This window comes from Theropithecus gelada, chromosome 7b (assembly GCF_003255815.1).
Source record: "Theropithecus gelada isolate Dixy chromosome 7b, Tgel_1.0, whole genome shotgun sequence".
NCBI lineage: Eukaryota > Metazoa > Chordata > Mammalia > Primates > Cercopithecidae > Theropithecus > Theropithecus gelada.
The window spans coordinates 77,840,924-77,865,078 of NC_037675.1; the positions used below are offsets into that span (position 1 = coordinate 77,840,924).

Here is a 24,155-nt window from a genome sequence, read left to right on the forward strand (position 1 = left end):
CAGGAGGATCACTTGAGCCTAGTAGTTTGAGGTTGCAGTGAGCTGTGATGGACTCACTGCACTGCAGCCTGGGCAACAGAGCAAGACCTTGTCTCAAAAAAAAGAAAGATTAAGTGGAATCACATAATATCTGTCCTTTGGTGTCTGCTTTATTTTCCTTAGCGTAGTGTTTTTAAAGTGCATTCATGCTATAGCATATATCAGAACTTTATTCCTTTCTGTGGCTAAGTAACATTTCACGTATATACCACCTTTGCTTCTCCACTCATCTATCCAGACGCTTGGATTGTTTCCACCTTTTGGCTATTGTGAATTATGCTGCAGTGAACATTGTCCTACAGGTGTCTGTTCAAATTCCTTCTTTTTATTTTTTGAAAGTTTGCTTCTTTTCCCCACACTACACAGATGCATGTTCAGATTCCTCTTTTCAGTTTTTTGGGGGTATATACCTAAGAGTGGGATTGCTGGATCGTATGGTAATTCTGTTTAGCTTTTTGAGGAACCATCAAACTATGTTCCACATGGTTACACCATTTGACTTTTCCAGCAGTATCGTTTTTTAAGTTTTTAATTAAACTTCTTATTTTGAGATAATTGCAGCTTCACAAGCAGTTGTAAGAAATAATAGAGAGAGATGCCATGCATCACTTACCAGTTTCCCCTAATGGTAACATCTTTAAAAATACAGTACAATATCACAACCAGGATATTGATACAGTCAGTTGACATTGATATGGCCAAGATGCAGAAAATCTTTAAGGGTGAAGTGGGGTTTTTTTATTATTAATTTTTTTTTTTTTTTAGATGGAGTCTCACTCTGTTGCCCAGGCTGGAGTGCAATAGCGTGATCTCAACTCAAGATCTCCATCTGCACAGGGTCATGTATTCCAGGGATTATCAATTTTTTTCTATTCATGGAGCACTCAGAAATATTAAGATTCTGACCTGTACACATTAAGGGATTAAATGGTGTTAATGGTGGTTAAAACAGAGGATCTGTATTTATTACAGTATTTGGAAATATGTGACACTTTACATTTGAGCATTACTAATGCTTTTCTGCATTCAGAAAAGTATCCATAAGATGATAAAATCTAATAATCCTAGACAGTAATTGTAAGTTAATTAGTATTTTAATGTGTTTCCTGAGTCTACTTTTAGATATTTTATTAATATAAGGACACAAACAATAAGGCAACTCTCATTTCAAGTTCAAGTCTTGTTGTTTTTTCCAGTTAGTGTTTGTAAGGCTTAAGCACCCTAATTTTAAAAGTAATTGCCCATTGTATCAGTCAGTGAAAATTGCTTTCTGTCGCAAGTTATAGAGAACCTGATAGCAGCGTAAGCATGGATAAATGAAGTTGGTTTTTCCACCTTACAAGAAGCCTGGAGATGGGCAGCTGCTGTATTGCACAGAGCTCTCAGCCATGGCGGCAGGGGCTCCAGCTCTTTCTTTCTTCTCCGGTGTTCTTTGGTGTCCTCAGACAGCCATGTCATGACTGCAAGGTGGTTGCCACAGCTGTAGGCTTCACCTTCCATGTTGGGGCAAGAGAAAGGCAAAAAGAGCTGCACTGAACATGTCTGTCCCTTTTCTCAGAAAAGCAAAACCATTCCAGAAGTCCCGCCATGGACTTACCCTGACATCCCATTGGCATGGTGGCACACACCTATGGTGCCAGCTACTTGGGAGGCTGAGGCATGAGAATGGCTTGAACCTCGGAGGCAGAGGTTGCAGTGAGCCAAGATCGCACTACTGCATTCCAGCCAGGGCCACACAGTGAGAGTCTGTCTCAAAAACAGTAAAAAAAGAAGAAGGCCACTTCACTTAGGTGGGGGTCCATCTTCCCCGACCCCAGGCTAGGGGTGCAGAGGTTGCAGTAAGCCGAGATCGCACCGCTGCATTCCAGCCTGGGCCACTTTTTTTTTTTTTTAACAGCATAACCTGATAATTGATACACATATTGATTGGAGCCATTGACCACTATGCTGTAAAGATCTGGAGGAGAAAATTTAGAGGAGAACCTACATTTGCTGTACCCTGGGAGGTCATACCATGGAATGGCAAAGACCTTGGGTCTTTTATTGGGCAGATTACTGAATCTCTCTGAGCCTCAGTTTTTCTTGTTTGGAAAATGAGGATAATAGCACCTGCTTTATATTTTTGTGCATTCAGTAGGGTAATACATACAGAGAGTCCTTTACAAATTATGCTGTTATCATTATCATTATTAATGTGATTTAGCAAAAACTTGGGTGCAATGCTGGGGAACAGTAATAATAAGGATGATGATGATAATAATAATACTTTCATTTTCTAAGCATGTGCTGTGTCTTGGTACCTTGACAGACATTGGGGAAGGACTGTGAGCCGCCCCTGGCCTTAACGGGCACCTAGTCAGTAGGGGAAGCCCAGTGTGCTCTGGGAGCCCATGAAGAAACCCGGCATGGGGATGGGGAGGAAAGAGGTACATCCACCCCTGTATTCAATATCAAGTCTTTCCTGAACGTCCATGAAAGGTCAGGCCCTATATCAGGACGCAGAACACCCCAGATGGAGCCATCAGCAGAGGTGGCGGCTGCCCATCTCCTTGCCTTGCTGAAGGACGGACACCTCTTTTTATTTTGTGTTGAGCATGTCTCACTGTGATTGACAGCTGCTTGCCAGGAAGCAGGGTGGATGGGAAGTGAGAGTTCATTCCAGTGGCATCTAGGAGAGAAGGTCAGTAAAGTGGGGTTGGGGCTTGTCCTGGACTCAAGGAGAGTATATGTTTAAGATCCTGGCATACAGTAGGTGCTCAGTAAGTGGGGGCCCTTACTGTCTCATATGGATGAGGTGGACCGTTTTCACTCTTGGTCCCGTCACCATTCCAAGGGGAAGCAGAGCTTGGTGGCGGGTTTGGTTTGGCCTGGGTATAGTGAACAGAGGAGGCTTCTATGTAGACACGTCACAGGATAGAGTCAGAAAGCTTTTCTAGACAGGGAACTTTTCCCAAAAAACTTTCACAGGAAAAATCATCCTTCCTGTGTTTGTGTCTGCTCCTTCTGCCCTCCCTGAAGGGGCTTGGAGGGGTGAGGGGACAAATGTGAGCCAAAGTGCTGGCAGCACATAGGTTCAGTCTGGAGCTGGATGGCATCTAGCTGTCCCTTTAGGGTCCAAGGTACGGGTACAAGTTGATGGTATAGCTGTATTTGCTAGGATGCCTTAGTGCAGCGCTCCTCAAACTCTGTTGTCCATGCAAATCACCTTGTCTGATTCCTCTGTGGCCAGGCCTGAGATTCCGAGGCTTCCACCAATCCTCAAATGATGGCAATGATGCTGGCCTGCAGACCACACTTGAGGAGGAAGACAGCGGAGACTGCTCCTGCCCACACCTACTCAGCACTCTCTATTTGTGTGTGTGTGCGTATGTGTGCATGTATACGTGCGTGTGTGTGTGTGAGTGTGTGTGTGCTGATCTGACGCCTGGGCTTTGTTTGGCCACCAGAGTCTGCTCAGCCTGGACCTGGGAGGCAGGCAAGAAGCGCCAAAGCAGCCTGCAGCTGGAAGCCTCAGTTGCCCACAGCAGTACTGTCCTCAGGAACACATTTGTTACTGGCTTTCTTCCCTCCTTGGAAACTGTCCGCATGCACAGCCTTGTCGCAGATTCTGCTCCTGGAGAAGTCAACAACAGATGTTGTCAGTTACAAAACCTGACCTTCTAGGCAGAAGGGGAGTTTATTGGAAGCCTATCAGGAGGCTCAAAGAGTACATTGAGAAACCAGACAAGAACCACGAGAATCCCTGGAAAGCCCAAGAGCAGGACACCCAGTAGCCAGGACACACTGGCCAGGGGCTGCCTACACTCCGCTGTGGAGGCGCTGCTGGTCTGATCAGTCCTCACCTTCACTCTGCCCTTGTGCCTCCATTTGATGGTGCACTTGAGTGAGCCTGTGTCATGGGTTCATGCCTTGGCCTCCAGAGGGCAGAGAGAAGAACGTGTACTACTCAGATATCCATTGAGGGGTGAGGTGCAGGCTTCCAACAATTCCCCTATTCCCAAGAGGGTGATTACCTTTTAAAGTTTTTTTTTTAATTTTTCCTTTGAGATGGAGTCTCACTCTGTCACTCAGGCTGGAATGCAGTGGTACGATCTTGGCTCACTGCAACCTCCACCTCCCGAGTTCTAGTGATTCTTGTGCCTCAGCCACCCGAGTAGCTGGAATTACAGGCATGTGCCACCACACCTGGCTAATTTTTGTATTTTTAGTAGAGATGGGGTTTCGCCATGGTGGCCAGGCTGATCTCAAACTCCTGACCTCACAGCATCCATCCACCATGGCCTCCCAAAGTGCTGGGATTACAGGCGTGAGCCCCAGCGCCTGACCAGGGGAATTTCCTTTAAACAGGAAGCCCGGGTGGGCTGCTGAATAGACTCCCCCTCTCCCCGACTAAAAAACGTTCACTGCAACCATGTAGCACCAGGTACAAATGCACCAGGTTTTGTGGGGTTGAAAAAGACATTGCTGACAAAAATGTGGAGTTATAGGCTCACTCAGTGAGCTCACAGCATTCTTGCCCTCCAGCGGGGGATGTGACCTGGAGTCCTGAACTGAAAACACCTGGGACAGCAGAGGGGTGGGGGGTAGTGTCCTCAGCACCCCGAAAGCCCTTTAGGGCAATGTGCACTTAAAGGAATTTTCTCCACTCATTCAGTAAACAAAGTAATTTTGCTTTCAGTTGCTCTAGGAAACTTCCTCCTTCCCAGGGACTTAAATTTAGTAGCTGTACATCCTAATAAAGAAACAGCCAGAAAATAGCCCCAGGCATGAATGGGCTCTAAATCATCATTCCACTAAGTAACCATTGTTCAGGCTTCCCCTTGCCTCTTCTGGAGAAAGGCCTGAATCCGGGGGACTGGCAGCCAACCCTCTGGGGCTGAAGGATGGACAAGGCTGGGACAGGGATGAAGATTCTCTTTCTTCTGCTCCCGATCTAGGAAGCACCAGAGTTTATTAGAAAAGGGAAAGACAGGGCCCTGAAGGTCAACTGTGAGGGGCTCTGTGAGGGTGATACTCACCGCCTTTGGGGAAAAGAACAGAAGTTGAACCTGGCCTGTCACAGCAGAGGCTGAGGTGGCAACCAGCTTGCTTCTCTGAGGACTCTGGTCTCCGTGTCTGATTTCTTGTGTGTTTCAGTCAAGGCCCATTTCATGGTCAGGAAATGGGAGCTGTTCTGTGAGCTCGAGGCAGGGACTCCAAGAAGGGACATTGTCTGAGGCTGGCCTGGAAGAGCCACAGCAAGAAAGCAGAAGTGGCTTCCAGGTCCCACAGGGCCCCAGCACCATGCTTGGGGCACCTGCTCGCTGGTGCTTTTGCGCTGGTTCATACTCTGTAACCAATTTGTTGGGATTCATCCTTGCAGGCCAGGCCACATCAGTGGGTAGCCAGTCTGAGCTGTGTGCCCACCTGAGGCCCTGTGCCTTTGATCTGCTGGTAGGGGGCTTGAAATGGTACCATCGTGTCTGTCCAGGCAGCAGGAGCTGTGGGTGAGGCAGACTTCTGGAAGGCAAGTTGGATACAGTGACAATGACAGTTCTCTCCAGGGTAAACTTTCACTGCTGGAAGTGGGTGTCAACGTGGAGTAGCCACGGCTGCTTTGGAACCTACTTTCAAGATATTTCCAGGCATGGATTTTCCAGTCCAGAGGTGGCCAGTCCAACTGTTGCATTCCCAGCCCCTGGGGACTTGTGTAAAGACAGACTCTAGAGCATTATGCTAGAACCTCAGAGAGTGGGATCTAGAAATTGACTTTGGTAATGAGTGCCTCCTCAGATGCTTCTTATGTGGAAAATGTGAAAACCCCTGAAGTGCCTGTGAATGACTGGGATTCCTTTCTTTTGTTGGCAAGTTAACTTAACCCTCCCTGGATTCAAAGCAGATCTAACATAATGTGACTTTTTCCGCCAGCACTTGGTAGAGTGTCTTTGTTGAGATAAGGAGAACCAAGGGCTGAGGGTTGCTTGAGATGGATTTCAGAAGGATGCTGAATCCAGAGAGACAGGACCAGGCCTGGGGCAACTGGGATGCGCCATTACTGTTAGACAATTATTTTAGGATTGTCCAGCCACCTGACCTGAGGCTGGCCATGGGGCAGCTGTCAGAGGTCATCTGAGCATGGCCCTGAAGGACCCAGCCAGTGCTGAAATTCCAAAGTCAGTGCTTCTACCCTGGTGATGTTGAACAACTCCTGAGATCTTTTCCCTTTGCTCCCCAATAGGTGTGCGCCTTGATCGAGTGCGTGGAGGCCGCCAGAAATACAAGCGACGGCTGGACTCAGAGAGCAGCCCTTACCTGAGCTTACAAATTTCTCCACCTGCTAAAAAGCCATGTGAGTGTCAGTCCCTGTCCTTTTTGCCAGATCATCTCTGTACCTGGAACATCAGGCATCCCTTAGGGAAACGTCATCTTCCCACCACTGGGTCATGAGACAATATGGATCTTGGGCAGGTGACATCAGTGCCTGGCACATTTAGAATGTGACTCCAATTGAAGCATGGTCCTGACAAGCCACAGGCCCCAATGTCCAGAACATGCTCCCCTTGCCACCCACCCAAGGTTGCTCTGCAGGTTCCTCCTGGAGAATTCATCAGGCAACTTCCCTTGGAGGGATATTTCTCAATATCCCAGATCACTGCTATCATCAACTTCATGGAGCCAGAACAGGAGGGGAGATTACAGCCACTTTGACCTTCCTGGGACTCTTAGGAACCCGACTTTGCTTCCTGACCCATCTGAGCCTCCACCCCAGCCCCTTTCCTCTTTTCCCAGCGTTTACCTTTCCTTCTTTGGTTGTTGCAGTGACCAAGATTGTCTCATACCTACTGGTGGCCGAGCCGGACAAGCTCTACGCCATGCCTCCCCCCGGTATGCCTGAGGGGGACATCAAGGCCCTGACCACTCTCTGTGACCTGGCAGACCGAGAGCTTGTGGTCATCATTGGCTGGGCCAAGCACATCCCAGGTGAGCATGTGGGACCAGGGGAGAGTATGGCCAGGGACACTCAGCCAGCAGCCCCGCAGCCTACCCAATGGCTGTGCTTCTGATGCCCAGATCCTGGACCCCAGAAGGCCTGTGAAATCCTGGCAGGCCTGTTTCTCTGAGCTCCTCTTCTCTCCTTGTAGCATTGGAGAGGAACAGATAGTTAGAGGGCCCAGTGAGGCTTATACACTGCTGCAGGCTCTTCAGAATTAGTTATCATTCAAGGTGGGGCCATGTTTGAATCTACAGTTAGTGTAATATTCAAAGAAAAAGTTCCTTGAGCCCTTAAAGGGCAAAGAGTAGGGTTTTCCTGTAGACCTTATTGGAACAATGCCGGAAAACAACAGAAGAAAGACTGACTCTCTCTTCCTATTGGAGGCAGCAGAATGGAGCAGTGAAGAGCATGGGCTTGAGAATCAGATTGGGATTCCAATTCTGGGTCTGCAGCTTACTAGCTGAGTAACCCTAGAGGCCACCTGACCTCTCTGTCAAATGGGAATACAAGAGTCCCCCACTTTGTGAGCTTTGATGTGAGCATGAAATGAGATCCTGTGTTTCGTGGAGCGTTCGGCACAGTGTCTGGCATGTGCTGGCATCGGTTGCATGCCCACTATTGCCATTCGTCTGTTCTCTAAGGGAGGCCTGTCTCTGGGTTGGCTTCTGAGATTTTAAGGGCCTTTCTGGTGCGGAAAGTGTGTGTTACATGTTTCAGGCTGTGTGGACTTCTCTTCGCTGTGTGTGGACCCAAACCCTGCTTTCAGCCTCTCTAGGTCTGGGCAGATGGCAGGAGCTTTTTTATTTTTGTAGACACCAACACCCCTGTATTCTACATTACATACATATTGGGGGCCTTTCTCTGTGCAGTTTATTCCTCAACTCCTTTAAGACTCTAAAATGTTGACTCAGAGTGTGGTAGAAACTCCTTTTATCTTTCTGGTGATGCCTTACCGTGAACATGGGACAAGTCAGCTTCCTGTCTGTAGATCTGTGTTTCATTTGTTGTGGCTCTGAAAGGTGAATACAGCATGCAGATGATACAGCAAAGGTGTCCTAGACTTTGGATACCAAGGCCCACAGTTGTTTTTTTGTTTGTTTTTTGAGAGTCTTGCCCTGTTGCCCAGGCTGGAGTGCAATGGCGCAATCTCGGCTCACTGCAACCTTCGCCTCCCAGGTTCAAGTGATTCTCGGTCCTCGGCCTCCCGAGTAGCTGGCATTACAGGCGCCCGCCACCACGCCCAGCTAATTTTTTTTGTATTTTTAGTAGAGACAGGGTTTTGCCATGTTGGCCAAGCTGGTCTCAAACTCCTGACCTCAAGTGATCTGCCCACCTTGGCCTCCCAAAGTGCTGGGATTATAGGCGTGAGCCACCATGCCTGGCCCAAGGCCCACAGTTGATTGAGGGAATAAAAAAAGTCCTTCCGTGTGAGACCTTGCATGCCCAAGTTAAAGGACAGGGATGCACAAAGATATCAGATGGCCCAGAGACTCTGCTGGCAGGGACTGCCCGGTGGCCCCTGGGCATTCTGACCAGGGATCTGGGCTGGTACGCCCTTACTAAGGAGCTCAACCTCTCGGGGATTATACACTCAGTAGTTTTTGAATCTGCCCAGTGCTGGTTCAGCACAGATGTGGGGTCAGGCCACTGCTTAAGACACTTCAGCCTGGATTGCTCCACTAACCCAGGGCCAAATTGGGTACAGGTACCCCTGTCCCCACCCCCACACTCCTGTTCTAGGTTGAACAGATCCTGCATCCTAGCAATGGCTCATGGGTGGCGCCTGGCGGTCCCCTGGGTCAATGCTTCGTTCTTCCACAACCCTACCCCTGCAACACCACGGAGGAAGTAGATAGGACAAGGAGACCATGTCTCCCCTGCCCTCATTTCTCCCTGTGCCTTTCCACCTCCAGCTCTATCTCCCATCTGTGCCCAACCAAGACAGCAGGGCTAGAGCAGAGTGGGTGCTAAAGCCATAGACTTTTGAATCAGGCAGCCTGGGCTTTCATCTCAGCTCTGTCCTTACTGGCCTTGTGCAACATACTGAATTTTTCAGAGCTTCAATGTCCTTGTCTGTAAAGTGGGAATCCCGATAGAGCCCCTCACGGGATTGCCGTGAGGATGTAGCGCACTTAGTGTGTACGAATGGCAGAGATGCTTACCAGGGCTGTTGTAGTTGCTAATAGTAATAAAAGCCTCCTTTCATGGCTTCATTTATCCTTGTCCAAAGCTGAATTCTTTTTGGTAAAAAAAATAAAATGAAATAAAAACAGGGGCTCAGTTGTCCATCTTAAATGCTAATTTGCCTATTTTGCATAAATCTGCATGCTGAATTCTTTGCCTCCTGACCTTCCGGTGTTTAAGGTAAAATTAATTAGTGAAGTCTCCTGCCACTGCATGAAAACTTCATACTGGCCGGGCACAGTGGCTCTCGCCTGCAATCCCAGCACTTTGGGAGGCCGAGGCGGACAGATCACAAGGTCAGGAGATCGAGACCATCCTGACTAACACGGTGAAACCCCGTCTCTACTAAAAATAGAACAACTAGCCAGGCATGGTGGTGGGCACCTGTAGTCCCAGCTACTCAGGAGGCTGAGGCAGGAGAATGGCATGAACCCAGGAGGCGGAGCTTGCAGTGAGACGAGATCGCACCACTGTATTCCAGCCTCGGAGACAGAGTGAGACTCCATCTCAAAAAAAAAAAAAAAAAGAAAGAAAGAACAGAAAACCTCCTACTAAAGGCAATGACACAATCAAGTTCTCGATTTTTTTTTTCTTTTTTTTGAGATGGAGTCTCTGCTCACTTGCCCAGACTGGAGTGCAGTGGTACGTTCTCAGCTCACTGCAATCTCCACCTCCTAGGTTCAAGCGATTCTCTTGCCTCAGCCTCCCGAGTAGCTGGGACTACAGGCACGTGCCACCACACCTGGCTAATTTTTTTTTTTTCTTTCTATTTTTAGTAGTGATGGGGTTTCACCATGTTGGCCAGGCTGATCTCAAACTCCTGACCTCAAGGGATCCACTTGCCTCAGCCTCCCAAAGTGCTGGGATTATAGGCGTGAGCCACTGTACCTGGCCAGGTGCCTGATATTTTTAAACTAATCAACTTTATCCCATCTCAGATTAGATGGAAAATGCATCTGACAGTCTCCCTAGCCCTGAGAGAGAGAGAGAGAGAGAGCTGGTTGAGTAGGGAGGATACAAGCTGGAGCCCACCCTTGGGCCTATGTTGGCTTCTGTCCATTCTGGTGCCTGCACAGACAGAAAGAGGGGGACTGGCCACTCCAGGCTGCTCAGGAGTAAAGCTGTGAAGAATTTAGGCCACTGTCCTTAAACACAAGGTACCACATCTCATGCTTCAGTGTCTTCTAGCCTGGCACACAGAGGGCATTGCACACTTAGCTTTGCATGCACATATTGAGAAGTCACTATACATGAGGTCCCCTGATAGGAATTGTGGCTGAGACAAGGAATTAATTTTGCCCCAAGGATCCCATTTGGAACAAGGCTGACTTCCAGGGTGAACTTGGTTCACTCAGAATCCCAGCCATTGTTCAAGTCAGTCTGACATTGTCCTACCCCAAATGCAGGTTTTTTACCTTGAGTTGAATGTTCCAAGTATTGGGTTCTCCATAGGGCAAGCCCAAGTCTTTAGAGTGTCCACCTCTTATTCCATGAGATCAAGAGCTAGCAGCCTTTAATAGGCAGTGGGGAATCACTTGATGAATTGCAGCCTCCTCCAAATGACCCGAGCCCGCCATCCTGCCTCCCTGGGCAGCCACATGCCTGTGCCGCCCAGGAGAGCCTGCCCAGGGAGCCTCCACCACCCTGCCCTGCCCAGGTTCCCATGTGCAGGGCATCCCCAGAGGCCTCCTCACAAAAGTCCCTCAGCTGCGCTGCTCCCAGGTAGCCCCCGTCTGGCTCAGTGAAATATGAGCTGCCGAGTGACAGCAGCTGTGTCTGAAGTGGCCCTAGATCCTATAATTACATCTCCCTTTATTACCTCTGCTAATGGCCCTCCAGGTCGACAGAAACGATCATAAATTAACAGATTATGAACTCCACTTGCCACAAATTATGTGCTTTTTTTTTTTTCCTTCTTCATTTCTAGGAGCTTTTGATGCCAAATCACAGACGGGGGGATGGGGAGCTTGGGAAGAGCCTGAATGTTACTAGATGAGTTGGTGCAGATAAAACAATTTTCCTGGGGCAGCGGAGCTCCAAGTGGGAGCCCAGGGAGCCAGGAGCTCTGGGCAGGCCTAAGAGCCTCGAGGGGGCAGTGCCGACTGCAGTGAGCCCGGCACAGGGACACCCCTGCACTCCCAGGGGCACAGGCCACCCCCAGACTGTCCTGGTAGCCTCTTCAGGGGCCTCTTGATCCCAGAGTTACTAATAACTTGAGCATGAGACCCAGCCCAGCTGAGGGAGGCAGGGGTGGAAGGCGCTTTACTGAAGGGCAGGGAGGAGTGCCTGGGCTCCCTCTGGATTTTAAATAAAAGAATTTGTGGTTCTAGGAAAGACGTCAGATGGGACAGATGGGTCGAAATTAAGAGTTCCAAATTCCCTATCCTACGCTTCCTTCCGGGAATTTCCTGGGCAGATACAACCACTGTGTGGGGTGTGTGTGTGGGTGGGGCGTGTGTATGTCCCTCAGTCCATGGGCTTATACCCTAACACTACTTTACACCTGCTTTTTCCATTTAATTATACAAAATAATAGCACTTACCTGCGCTAAGCAAGGTTCTAAGTGTTCCACGTGTCAGCTCATTTAATCTGAACAACCCTATGAGGTGAGTGCTGTTATTATTCCCATTTTACAGAAGAGGAAACTGAGGCACTGAGCGGCAGCGTGAGCAGCAGTTAGGAATCTGATCTCTGTGCTCATACGATGACACCCTTTTTGCCCCCTTGGGTATCATTCCACATCCACACAGAGTTCTACCTTACTTGGCACATTCGTTTAACTAAAAATTACATTTATATAATAATCACATGTATTACATTAGTTACTTTCTTTTTTTTCTATTTTGAATAATTTCAAGCAGGGATCTAATACCCTTTTACATTTATCTTTATGTCTTTATTCATATTTTTCTTTCTAGGAGAAATTTCTTTTTTGTTTTTTTTCTTTTTGAGCCAGGATCTCGCTTTGTCATCCAGGCTGGAATGCAGTGGCGTGATCTTGGCTTACTGGAGTTTTGACCACGTGGGTTCAAGCGATCCTCCCGCCGTAGCCTCCCGAGTAGCTGAGATCACAGGCATGCACCACCATGTCCGGCTAATTTTTAAATTATTTGTAGAGATGGGGTTTCGCCATGTTGCCCAGGCTGGCCTTACACTCCTGGGCTCACGTGATCCTCCCACCTCGGCCCCCAAAGTTTGGGATTACAGGCGTGAGCCACCGTGCCTGGCCACTAGGAGAAATTTCTAGTGGTAGAATTGCTAGGTTGAAGGGAGCATGCCTTTTATTTTATTTTTAATTTAATTATATTTATGACTTACTTTTATTTTTAAGCATCTTAATCACTGACAGGGTTCAGAAGCCAAATGTAGACACAAATGTATATAACAGAAGTCTCACCTCTCCCTGTCCCCTCCCCTCCAACCTCCTGGAAGTCACCATTTTTTCTTTCTCAATCTTCCTTCTGGTGTTTCTTTTTGCAAATATTAGAAAATATTTGAACTATTTCAGATGTTAAAAGATATCAAATATCTCCCCCTCCCTTCCTTGCACAAAATGAAGAAGGCTGTATTACCATTCAGCGCTTTGGAGTATACATGTAGATTATCAAAGCTATTTTCAGGGCTTTTTGAAAATGTTCAGGGAGGAAGAGCGCAATCAGGGACTGAGTCCAGAACTCAAAGCAGCCTAGCAGAGGTTTGGGAATAGGCCTCCCAGGTACATCCTCCCATGGCGGCACAGAACTTTCCAAGTCCGGTCTCCCTCCCACCACTGAAGGGCAGAGCCTGACTCCTACAAGACAGGCAAAGGCAGCTAGCCCTGAATCTGGGTCCAAAGATCTTAGAGTGTCTAACCAAGTACCGTGGGCACATTTTCTTGTCTCCTGGGAGTCGAAGCCCATGGCGTTTGTCCATCCTTTCTCTCCTTTTAGCTGCAAAGGTTTGTCAGGCAGCTTCTTTGCTGTGCTTAGCCGTGGGGGTAGGGGAAGGAAGAGCTCAGTGTCTGTGCATCCTGGGAACTCAGAGCTGGGATGGGCCAACCAGGGGCACCTGGGCATGTGCCTCATCAAAGGTGCCCTCACCACCCCACTGGAGAGTTCAGCCCTCAAGGCTCCCCTTCCACAAAGCCTTCCCTAGACTCTTGTTTGGACCACCTTCCCCAGTTACACGCTCTCAGAGCCCTGCATTTGCTGTAGCTCTTCTCATATTCTAACTTTGTGCTGATTTGTACCCCTTGGTGTGTGTCTTCCCCTTCACTGTAAGCCCTTGAAGGCAGGGAGCAGTTCTGGACTGAGCACACCATTCTGTCCCCGGTGCCTAGCACAGGCCTGGCACTTAGTAGGTGCTCAGTAAGTTTTTGCTGAATGTCTCAAAGGGCAGGAAAGCATTCTAGTAACATCCTAATGATTGTACCTGCATGATTCACTGCACAGGGGACTTTTCCCCTGCGTTTCCAGAAGCCTAGTCCTTACCTCATTCTCTCTCTCTGCCACCTTCCAATTCAGCTGTCTGCTAATTTTGCTCCTGCCCTCCTCCTCCATCTCCCCTCCAGTCTGTCTGCTTTTAGACCCCCTCCCCAGAGCTGTCCTACACTCCCCCCACACACTCTCCCGTGCTGGCTGATTGGTATCTGTTAATTAATGTTGCCCAAGGCCTCTCTCCTACTCAGAGACCTGATAAGGGAAATTGGATGTCCATTTCTATCTATCTTTTATTACCTCCCAGCTCCCCCGGCCACCACAGGCAGCCACACACCCTCTCCCATGCAGGGAATCTGGACAACCACACACACACACACACACACACACACAAACAAACACACACACACACCCTGACCCCCTGTCACAGCCTCTCCCCTGAGAAGGTGCATCAATCAAAGCTCGCCCGTGTCGGTCGGTGTAATCACTCCTGCTCTTTGGTTGATCACCCACGGATTCTGTTAGCCGGTGGTGATCTGAGCCGTCGGTCTTGGGCACCGTGATAATTCACTTGGAGAATGCTCACAGGGTAAGGGTGGCCTGCCAAGTTGGGGGCCTTCAGCTCCAGGAGTGCCCCCTAAGTTTCAACTGCCATACCCTGTGTGGAAGCCAGGGAAGAAGTGGCATTTGAAGACAGAGGACAGCAGATGGATGGAGTAGACCACACAAGCCAAAGAGCTGGGTGATCCAGAAGCTCAGGACCACCCAGACCTCCAGACAAGTCCAGAGAGGAGAAGTGAGTGATGCCAATGGTGTGCCAACAACAACAATAATATTAATAGTAACAACAGCCGCAGCCATTACCAGCACCCTAGCGTGTTGAGTGCTGATGGCGCCGGGAGAGGTGCCCAGCACTTTACATGCATCTTCTCTCTTCACCCCCACAGCACCCCACATCAGAAAGTGGCTTCCAGCCAGGGATGGGGTCTAAGTCAGCAAATGAAGTAGAAAGTCCTTCCTAGGCAAAACTAACCCTGAAAAAAATCCCTTCATGTCCGTTACCCATAGTGCATGGTGCAACAATTCTTTGAATAAATCCAGCATGTCCATGTTAGAACCAATCACTGAGTTTCTGTTTGAATCTCCAGTGAAGTTACTGCCTTGTGTTTGGTGGTTAAGATGTTTGAAAATCAGCCGACTTATTTATTTACTTACTCTGTCTTACTCTCCTATAAATCAAGATGTTAATTGACTTTGCCTAATTTAAGTGCGTGTATAATGCAATTCCAGTATATTATCATTGTTTTGCAGATGAGGACTCTCATCTCATCATTAGTAATAATAGCTCGGTGAATACTTAGTTTGTTCTGGAATCATCGTCTCAATTAGACCTCACAGCAACTCTCTGAAGTAGACCCTACTATAAAACCATTTCCTAAATGAGGAAAGTAAGGTTTGGAGAAGTTGCATGGTTTCCACAAGGTCAGCCTACAGCTAGTAAATGGGAGTCAGCGTTCAACCCAGGCAATATCCAGAGCTCACTGGACAAGACAGTGTCGCAATTCTGGAACCTTCTCCATGCCCAGCTTCATTTTCACTGTGGAATCAGCCTCCTCAGTAGCAGGGAGCGGGGAACTCCCATGATTCCAAGCTCCCAGAACAGGACAGCTGGGTCATCGTGAAGCAGAGAATGATGGCCCAGGAAGGGGTGCTCTGACTCTGGGAGGACAGGCTGTCCTGTGAGAAAGTGCCCCTGACCCCGGGGACTCTTGATCTCTTAGCAGCCCCAGGCTGTGGTCGCTGGGGCCTTCCCCTGTGGCTTTGAACAGCTGTGTCCTCATTCTTGGTAAGGCCTGTGGGTTTCTGCACAGCTGAGGCTGCATCAAAGATCAGGTGTCATTTTCAAACACGAAAGCCTCGTCTGGTTTGAGCAGAGAGTGGGCCCTGGAAACTCCCCAGAGTGGCCGAGAGCTCGTAATGCTGCTTCCTGGTTCCAGTATGTACTCAGTCACTCCTCTAACTACAAATGCATTGAATGAATCAAAAAGCTTCTACAGACATTTGGAAAATACCATAGAACTAACAATAATAATGATAGCAACAACTGTCAACATTGACTGAGTTCTTCTTATTTCAGTCTTTTCCGTGAATTCCAAGTCTGACACATTCCCCAAGGGGAGGACAGTGAGTCTTACACCACACAAGGAAGGCCCGGGGACAGGAACCAAGGGTGCCAGAGACACAGCCACACCCTACAACCTCTGCCCTCTAGTGAGCCCCAGGGAGGCTCCTGGTCCGCCCTTCTGACCTGCCACTGCCCTCTGTGTCCCCTCTTCCTGCAGGCTTCTCGAACCTCTCCCTGGGGGACCAGATGAGCCTGCTGCAGAGTGCCTGGATGGAGATCCTCATCCTGGGCATCGTGTACCGCTCGCTGCCCTATGACGACAAGCTGGTGTATGCTGAGGACTACATCATGGATGAGGAGCACTCCCGCCTCGCGGGGCTGCTGGAGCTCTACCGGGCCATCCTGCAGCTGGTGCGCAGGTACAAGAAGCTCAAGGTGGAAAAGGAGGAGTTTGTGACGCTCAAGGCCCTGGCCCTCGCCAACTCCGGTAAGGGCGGCAGCGGGGCCTGGAGGGGGAGATTATAGGGGTCTGCATGGGCCTAGTGAGCCCATCTCTGGGGCCTGTGGGCAGGACTGGCTGCCTTGGATAGAGATGAAAAGAAAACACTGAAATTTTTATCACCGAAGATTGTCCGAGAGGTGGCTTGCAGATAAAAAGTTGGTGATGAAGGCTGGCACTGGCTGAGCATTTCCTAAGCCTCAGACATCCAGACTGGCACACTGGCTAAGGACATGGGTTCTGAGGCCACATTGCTAAGGAACAAATCCCGTGTCTACCAGTTGGGCAGGTTGCTTCACTCTGTGCCTCAGTTTCTTCATCAGTAAAAGGAAGGCAGCAAACAGTCCCTACTCTACAAGGCTATTGACAGGATTTCTTTATACATAATTATATTGCTTGCAACATGCTTGGCACATAAAAAGCACTCAATTATTTATTTGTTTATTATAGACAAGGTCTTGTTCTGTTGCCCAGGTAGGAGTGCTGTGGCTTGATCCTAGTTCACTGCAGTCTCAAACTTTTGGCTCAAGTCATCCTCCCACCTCAGCCTCCTGAGTAGCTGGGACTACAGGCATGTGCCATTACTCCAGCTAATTCTTATTTCTATTTTTTATTGAGATGGGGTCTCATTATGTTGCCCAGGCTGGTCCCAAACTCCTGGACTCAAGCAATCCTCTCACCTCAGCCTCCCAAAGTGTTGGCACTACAGGTATGAGCCACCACGCTCAGTGTCAACTTATTAAATTAGCTAGGAGTTTATTGAATTCTTACAAACAATCTGAGAGTAAAATTCTTATTGTTGCAACCTCATTTTACAGATGTGGAAACCGAGACCTGGAAAAGTAAAGAAAATCACCCAGGGTCACACAGTTAAAAAGTGTCAGAGTTAAGAGTCAAACCAAGATCCTCTGATTCCAAAATCAACCTGAACCTATACCCCATTCCTTGAATCTTTCAGTCAAATTGCTTGAACACAGGAGGATAAAACCTTCCCAACTGAGTGGTTTAAGCTGGAGTTACAGAGGAGGACTCACTCCATTTCATTAGCATCCACCAGCTTCTGGCTAGATTATCTGAGGAGAAAGGCAGGCACTGGGGAATGCCAGTGAGTGAACTTGAATGGAACCATTATCCGCACTGAGAGAGCTTCCACACTATTCAGGGAATGGTGCTGGGTGCCAGGGGCTGCAGGAGAAGGATAAATACAGGGTACCCTCCCTAAAGAGAGCACATGTCAGGAATCACACACATGATTCTGCTGCAGAGCAGTGTGTGGCTGAGTTAACCGTCCAGGTCTGGGTCAGATAGACCCAAGTTCAAATTCTGTCTCTGACACTTCCTAGCAGTATGACCTTGGGCAACTCAGTGTTCTTGTGTGTTCAGTGGGGATATTCTGAGCACCTCTTCCAAGTACTTCTTTTTTGTTGTTGTTGTTTTGTTTTTTTGGGGGGACAGAGTCTCGCTCTGTCACCCAGGCTGGAGTGCAGCGATACAATCTCGGCTCACTGCAACCTCTGCCTCCCGGGTTCAAGCGATTCTCGTGCCTCAGCCTTCTGAGTAGCTGGAACTACATGCAGGCACCACCACATCCAGCTAATTTTTGTATTTTTAGTAGAGACAGGGTTTCACTATATTGCCCAGGTGGTCTCAAACTCCTGGCCTCAAATGATCCACCCGCCTTGGCAGATGTGAGCCACCACGCCCATCCCCAAGTGCTTTTGTGAGTATTAAAGATCGACTGACAATAAAGCACTCAGCCCGGTGCCTGGCCTAGAGGAAATGTTCAATAAATATTAAATATTATCATTATTAATGACAGAGGACCCAAAGTGTTATTAGCATATGGAAGAGGGAGAACTGGCTCCCAGATGTAGACAGTACACACAGGGTAACCAACTGGTTTGCTCAATACTGTCCTGCTTTAACTGAAAGTCCCATATCCCAGGAAACTCGTCAGTCCCTGGCAAACTGGGACAGTTGGTTGCCCTAGCACATGGCTTCATGGCACATGCAGGGGGTGCTGTTGATGACCCACTTGGATCCCTTTTACTGGGTTAGTGCATCCATCCCCCAGCTGCTAACAGCTCATAGGTACCCCTTTGCAGGGCCTGCCCTCCTCTGCCTTGCCCAGAGGGTTATGTGGCCCTTTCCTTGGCACCACCAGGCAGTGGTGGACCCACATGGGAACAAAAGTCCAGATCAGAGCCCGGCATGGGCTCAGGCTAAGCCAAGGTCCCATCTTTGCCTTGCTTTCTCCTTCTCTGTGCTTCCTGCCTCTCCACTTCCTTTCTCCTGAACACATGCCCTCCAAAATGTCTCTACCTAAACCCCTGCCTCAGGCTCTGCTCCCAGGGAACCTGATCTAATACAGAAAAGGATGTCACTTTTTTAGTTCAAATCTTTTGTTAATAATAAATGAGTGCAAAATAATAATAAAAATTTTACATACGTCCACAGAGAACATTTACACATTGAATTCCAAAATTGTAGTGCATTCTTTGTTAGAGAATCCTAATGCTGTTTTCTTAAAGTATAGTTTTAGATTTACAGAATAACTTTTTTTTTTTTTGAGACAATTTTGCTCTTGTTGCCCAGGTTGGAGTGCAGTGGTGCAATCTCTGCCCACTGCAACCTCTGCCTCCTGGGTTCAAGCGATTCTCCTGCCTTAGCCTCCTGAGTAGCTGGGATTACAGGAACCTGCCACCACGCCTGGCTAATTTTTGTAATTTTAGGAGAGACACAGTTTCACCATGTTGGCCAGATTTGTCTCAAACTCCTAACCTTAGGTGATCCACCTGCCTTGGCCTCCCAAAGTGCTGGGACTACAGATGTGAGCCACCACAGCCAGCCAATTTGCAGAATAATTGAGCAGATAGTACATAAAGTTCCAGACACCCACTCCATCCAAGTTCTCCTTCCCCAGTAGTTTCCTCAATTATTAATATCTTGCATTAATGCAGTAATGTGTTACAAATAGTGACTCAATATTGACATATTATTAAGTAAAGCCCATAATTTCCATCAGGGTTCACTCTTTGTGTTGTATTGTTCTTTTTTTTTTTTTTTTTTTCTTTAAGATGGAGTTTCACTTTTGTTGCCCTGGCTGGAGTGCAATCGTGTGTTCTCGGCTCACCGCAACCTCTGTCTCCTGGATTCAAACCATTCTCCTGCCTCAGCCTCCCGAGTAGCACGTGCCCACCATGCCTGGCTAATTTTTATATTTTTAGTAGAGACGGGGTTTCTCCATGTTGGTCAGACTGGTCTCAAACTCCCGACCTCAGGTGATCCACCTGCCTCAGCCTCCCAAAGTGCTGGGATTACAGGCATGAGTCACTGCACCTGGCTGACTGTGTTGTATTGTTCTATAGGTTTTGACAAATGCATAACAACATGTTTCTACAATGACATATCATACAGAATAGCATCATGGTCCTGTGCTTCACCTACACAGAGGGGAGCATTTGAACCAGGCATTGCTGAGGGCTTGGGGGTTCCAACGGGTGGAGGAGGAGCAAAAGCAGTTAAAGCAGAGGAAGCAAGGTGCACAAAGCCAGGTACAGGAAGGCTGGCCAGGCTTTAGAGCTCAAGTCCTCTATTCTGGGCTCTCCTTACTTACACCAGACACAGAGCTCAATCTTGGCTGTGTTGGGAGAGGCAAATAAAGAGGTGGTGTCTCCTCCACTCTTACTTGGTCCTCAGTACTGGACCACACCACACCAGCTTTCAGCTGCTCTTCCCTTGATCTCACATGGACCTGCACACATACACACATGCACATGTATACATACAAACACATGCACATGCCTAGACACCCACACGTACACACATATGCACCCACATACATGTGTATACACACATACACACACACCCCCACCTGAGGACCTGTGGTGGTTTGTCGATATGAGTCCATCAGGAGCTTCTGTTGGCATCAGACTTTGCCTGAGTGCACTTTGTCACATGGTATGAGGTTTCAGGTCTCCGGACTTCTTGCCCCAGTGACACGTAGAGAGCCATCCTGCAGCTGGCGCACAGGATGAGAAGCTGGAGGTGGAGGAGGAGTCTGTGATGTTCAGGGCCTTGGCTGACCCCCAAGAGTTGACAGACATTGCTTATTCCAGAGAGCCGCAGGCCTTGATGACGGGAATGCTTCCTTCCCAGCACGGACGGATTGAGCATGAGGCCCTGTGGCTACCAAGTAGATACTCAGAAAGCAGGCTGGCTAGTGTTTTTTTTTAAGTAATGGTTTTCCCGCCTAGGCGACAGAGTGAGACCCTTTCTCAGAAACAAATAAATAAATAAAATAAAGTAATGATTTAAAGGAGCGCTTGCCAAAGTACCTGTGATGAAGGACCCATTCTTAGATGTTTCAAAATGTTCAATCCATTATGGATAGATCATTTTGTAAAGTACAACAGAAATAAATTATTAGAAAAATGAAATTAAAAACCAGATGTACAAAACATGAGTCAAATTTTTACAGTTTTACATATAACAGACATAAATATAAATCATCCTTCCAAAGTGCTGTAAAGTTTCTAAATGCTTACTCTCAGTTTCTTATCACAGACCAGTAACATCCAGAGGGCAGGCAGGAGCCAGTCTGTGTACCACACTTTGAGCAGGCTGGGTTTAAAGCGTGTACTTCAGAGTCAGTGAGACCTGGGTTCAAGTGCTGCCTCTGCCACCTGCTGGCTGAGTGTCTGGCAACCTGACCTTTGAAAGCCTCAGTTTCCTCATCTGTGAAATGGGGAGAACAGCAGCTCATTGTGAAGAATGTGCAGTGACGCACATAAGGCCGTGGGCACCGTGCTTGGCACAGATCCCTCCTAGCTCACTGTGTTTCTGTGGGCTCTGCGGGGCATAGTGAGTGGCCTGGGGAAGAGGAGCCAGTTGGAGGTAGCCCCTGCTTCCAAGGGAGATAAGACATGAACTCGGATGTGGCAGAAAGAGCCAGTGATTCCTGGCATAAGAGAGGATCATGAAAAGGGCTCAAGGAGGAAAGAGTAAATTGTTTTCAGCTGGGGAGGCAGACACTGAGTGGGGTCTTAAAGCAAGAGATGATTCGGTAGGATGGGAAGAGGGAGGGTAAACTTCTGTAGTGGGGCCATTGGCTCCAGGCGGGAAATGGGGAAAGAACAGGCCAGTTTGGGGGAGAGACTAGAAAAGCAGGCTGGGCTCAGACCAGAAGCTCAAGGGCTGTGACGGGATTGGATTGTGATGCGGTCAGTACAGGGAGACAGGAAGCGTTGTACAGAAGTGACCCTCCCCAGCCTTGACGGAGAAAGATCACCCAGGCACAATAGAGAAAATGTGTTGGCTGGAGAAGGGATGGGTGCCAGGAGACAATTGAGGTGTCCTAGCAGCAGCCGCCAGGGCCACCATGGGTGCCACTGCTGAGGCTGAGTGCACGGGATGATTCAGGTGTGGGTCCAGTAGCTCAGGGGGCTGACGCTGGGCAGAAGTGCCCAAGCACATCAGAGGCAGACTGTGACCCCACACCACGGCCCCCTTGGAGCCTGCTGGCTGCCATTTACCCCACATCCCAGCCATCCCCAAAGCTCCCTGACAGCAGGAAAAATTCATAGCCATTGATTTTGTAATTAACAGTTTATCAATGCCATCAATACAGACCTGCTGATGGATTGCAAAGAAATTAATCTTGCAATGTTATTTTATTTCATTTTTGGTCGAAGGCAGCTGCCAATTTTGACCTCCTTGGGGAGAGTGGGGGGAGGATGGAGAGGGCGGGGAGAGGGAGCTGGCAAGAGACAGGAGCCCAGATGGCAGGGCCCAGCCATGTTAGGTACCCACTCTGTAAGTGGCCGAGAGTGTAGGAATGGGGCCTTGCTTCATCTCCCACCTGATGACGAAGGAGTGCTTACTGCCTTGGTAGCAGGGAGCAGAAAAATGTGCAGGAGGCTTGGATGTGGGGCCAGTGAAGACCCAGCCCTGCAAGGACACTCACCCCAGCCTGAGTCCCCACAGGAATAACACTACCTGACACTGGTTAGGTGCTAACCAAGCTCTGGGTAATGTGCTGCTTCAGTCACCCTCACCGCAACCCTGAGATCTCACTCCCATGTTTTTCAGCCGGCTCAGACCCAGCTGTCACGTGGCCATCAGCAGGTGCCTCCCTGCTATGCTGGGATATAGGTAAATTTTGTTTGAACCCCTAGGTCATGGCCTAAGTTCAAAACCTTTCCCAAGATTTTAGAGAACTCCCAACAGCTCCCTCCATCACCGTGCCCCATGCTGCCACCACGGGGCACCCTGACACGGAGCTCAGCCCCTATATCTGTGCCTGTATTTTGTGTCCTATAAACAGAATTTTGTCAGGTTAGCGATTGCACTGAAGACTTGGGGAGCTGGTGCCTGGCAGCGGCAGCTGCAGTGGTTGTCATGGTGTTAGCCATGATGGGGCTAGGGGCGGTGGTAAGGGTGATACTGCTACCAGGGCACTGACTTGTGACAAGTTCTGTTATAAACCCTTGACCTGTTTAACTCCTTTAAGCCCTTGAGGTAGGCATGGCTATTATCCCATTTTACAAGTGAGGACAATGAGGCACAGAGAGGTTAATAACTTGCCTAAAGTCACACAGCCTGCAAGTAAGGTACACAGGATTTCAACAGTCTGGCTCCAGTGTCTCTGCTGCCACCCCCTGGTGACCTCTTGAGAAATGTCCTCTGTAGATGCCAGTCTCTCCCTGGGTTTGAGCCCCAGCTCTGTCATTAGCTTCTGTGACCTCCGACTGGCAGTTAACCTCTCTGAGCCTCAGATTGGCTCTCTGTGAAGCGAGGGTTCTGAAGATACCCCTGCCCGCCTCCATGCTGCCACCTGGACCCTGAGATGGCACCCATGCCAGGCAGCACTCCCCGGCCAAGCCTGCTAATGCTCGTCCTTGTGCCTGCAGATTCCATGTACATCGAGGATCTGGAGGCCGTCCAGAAGCTGCAGGACCTACTGCACGAGGCGCTGCAGGACTATGAGCTGAGCCAGCGCCACGAGGAGCCCCGGAGGACGGGCAAGCTGCTGCTGACGCTGCCCCTGCTGCGGCAGACGGCCGCCAAGGCCGTGCAGCACTTCTATAGCGTCAAACTGCAGGGCAAAGTGCCCATGCACAAACTCTTCCTGGAGATGCTGGAGGCCAAGGTCTGATGGCCCTGCACACGGACCAATACCCACCTACAGACGGACAAACGGACAGACCGAGGTGGAGACCTCCACAGCCACCAGCCTCCACCTTCAACCCCTGTATCATGGCTCTGAGCTGTCCCAGAGGCAGGGGTTTCTCACCTCCTGGCTGTGTGCAGACTCTCGGGTGCAGTGGGGCGGGGGACGGGGATGGGGGGGCAGGGGTGCGGGGCTCATCTGTAACTGGCTTTTTCTTTGGTATGTCTTTCCTTCTCCATGGGCGGTGCGGAGGCCTGGGCCAGGGCTGACTCCCTTCGGGAGTGGAGACCGCTGGAGCAAGTGACCCCTCCCCTCCACTGAGCCACCAAGAGGCAGCGTGTACATTTCCGAACTCCCTTGCCTCCTCCCCGCTCCACGGCCTGGGTGGGCAGTGCTCAGGCTGGGTACCACCCGGAGGTTTTCCTTCTGCAGAGGGCAGGTGTGCAAGGGACAGCAGCATCTTTCTTCCAGAGGCCCTGCCTGCTCTGAGATTCTCTGGGGCCCCTCAAGAGGCCCCATACCTTCCACAGTTCCCACTCAGCTTTCAGCCAGGGCGGACCCACAGGAGAGCAGCAGCTAGAGCTCACGTGCTTCCTGGGCACCCCACCCCTCGGGGCCTAGCCCCCTGCCTGTCACCCACCGTGCCAGTGTCCACCTGTCCTCCTCCTCTTCTTCTCCTCCCCTGGGAGTCCCATGCTAATTCCTGACCCTACCTCAGAGCTCACTCACCCAGTGGGTTCAGCCAGCC

General features: G+C 49.3%; 1 protein-coding gene across 1 annotated transcript in view; it reads left to right on the forward strand.

The window, feature by feature from the left end:
- The window catches only part of ESRRB (estrogen related receptor beta), a 123,722-nt gene extending 100,330 nt beyond the window's left edge, over nucleotides 1-23,392 (forward strand). Inside the window, exons 4-7 of the mRNA XM_025392244.1 lie at nucleotides 6,257-6,367; nucleotides 6,838-6,999; nucleotides 15,955-16,224; nucleotides 23,148-23,392. Coding sequence (XP_025248029.1) covers nucleotides 6,257-6,367; nucleotides 6,838-6,999; nucleotides 15,955-16,224; nucleotides 23,148-23,392 — 788 coding nt within the window. The remainder of the gene's footprint in view (nucleotides 1-6,256; nucleotides 6,368-6,837; nucleotides 7,000-15,954; nucleotides 16,225-23,147) is intronic.
- Nucleotides 23,393-24,155: the final 763 nt, after the last annotated feature.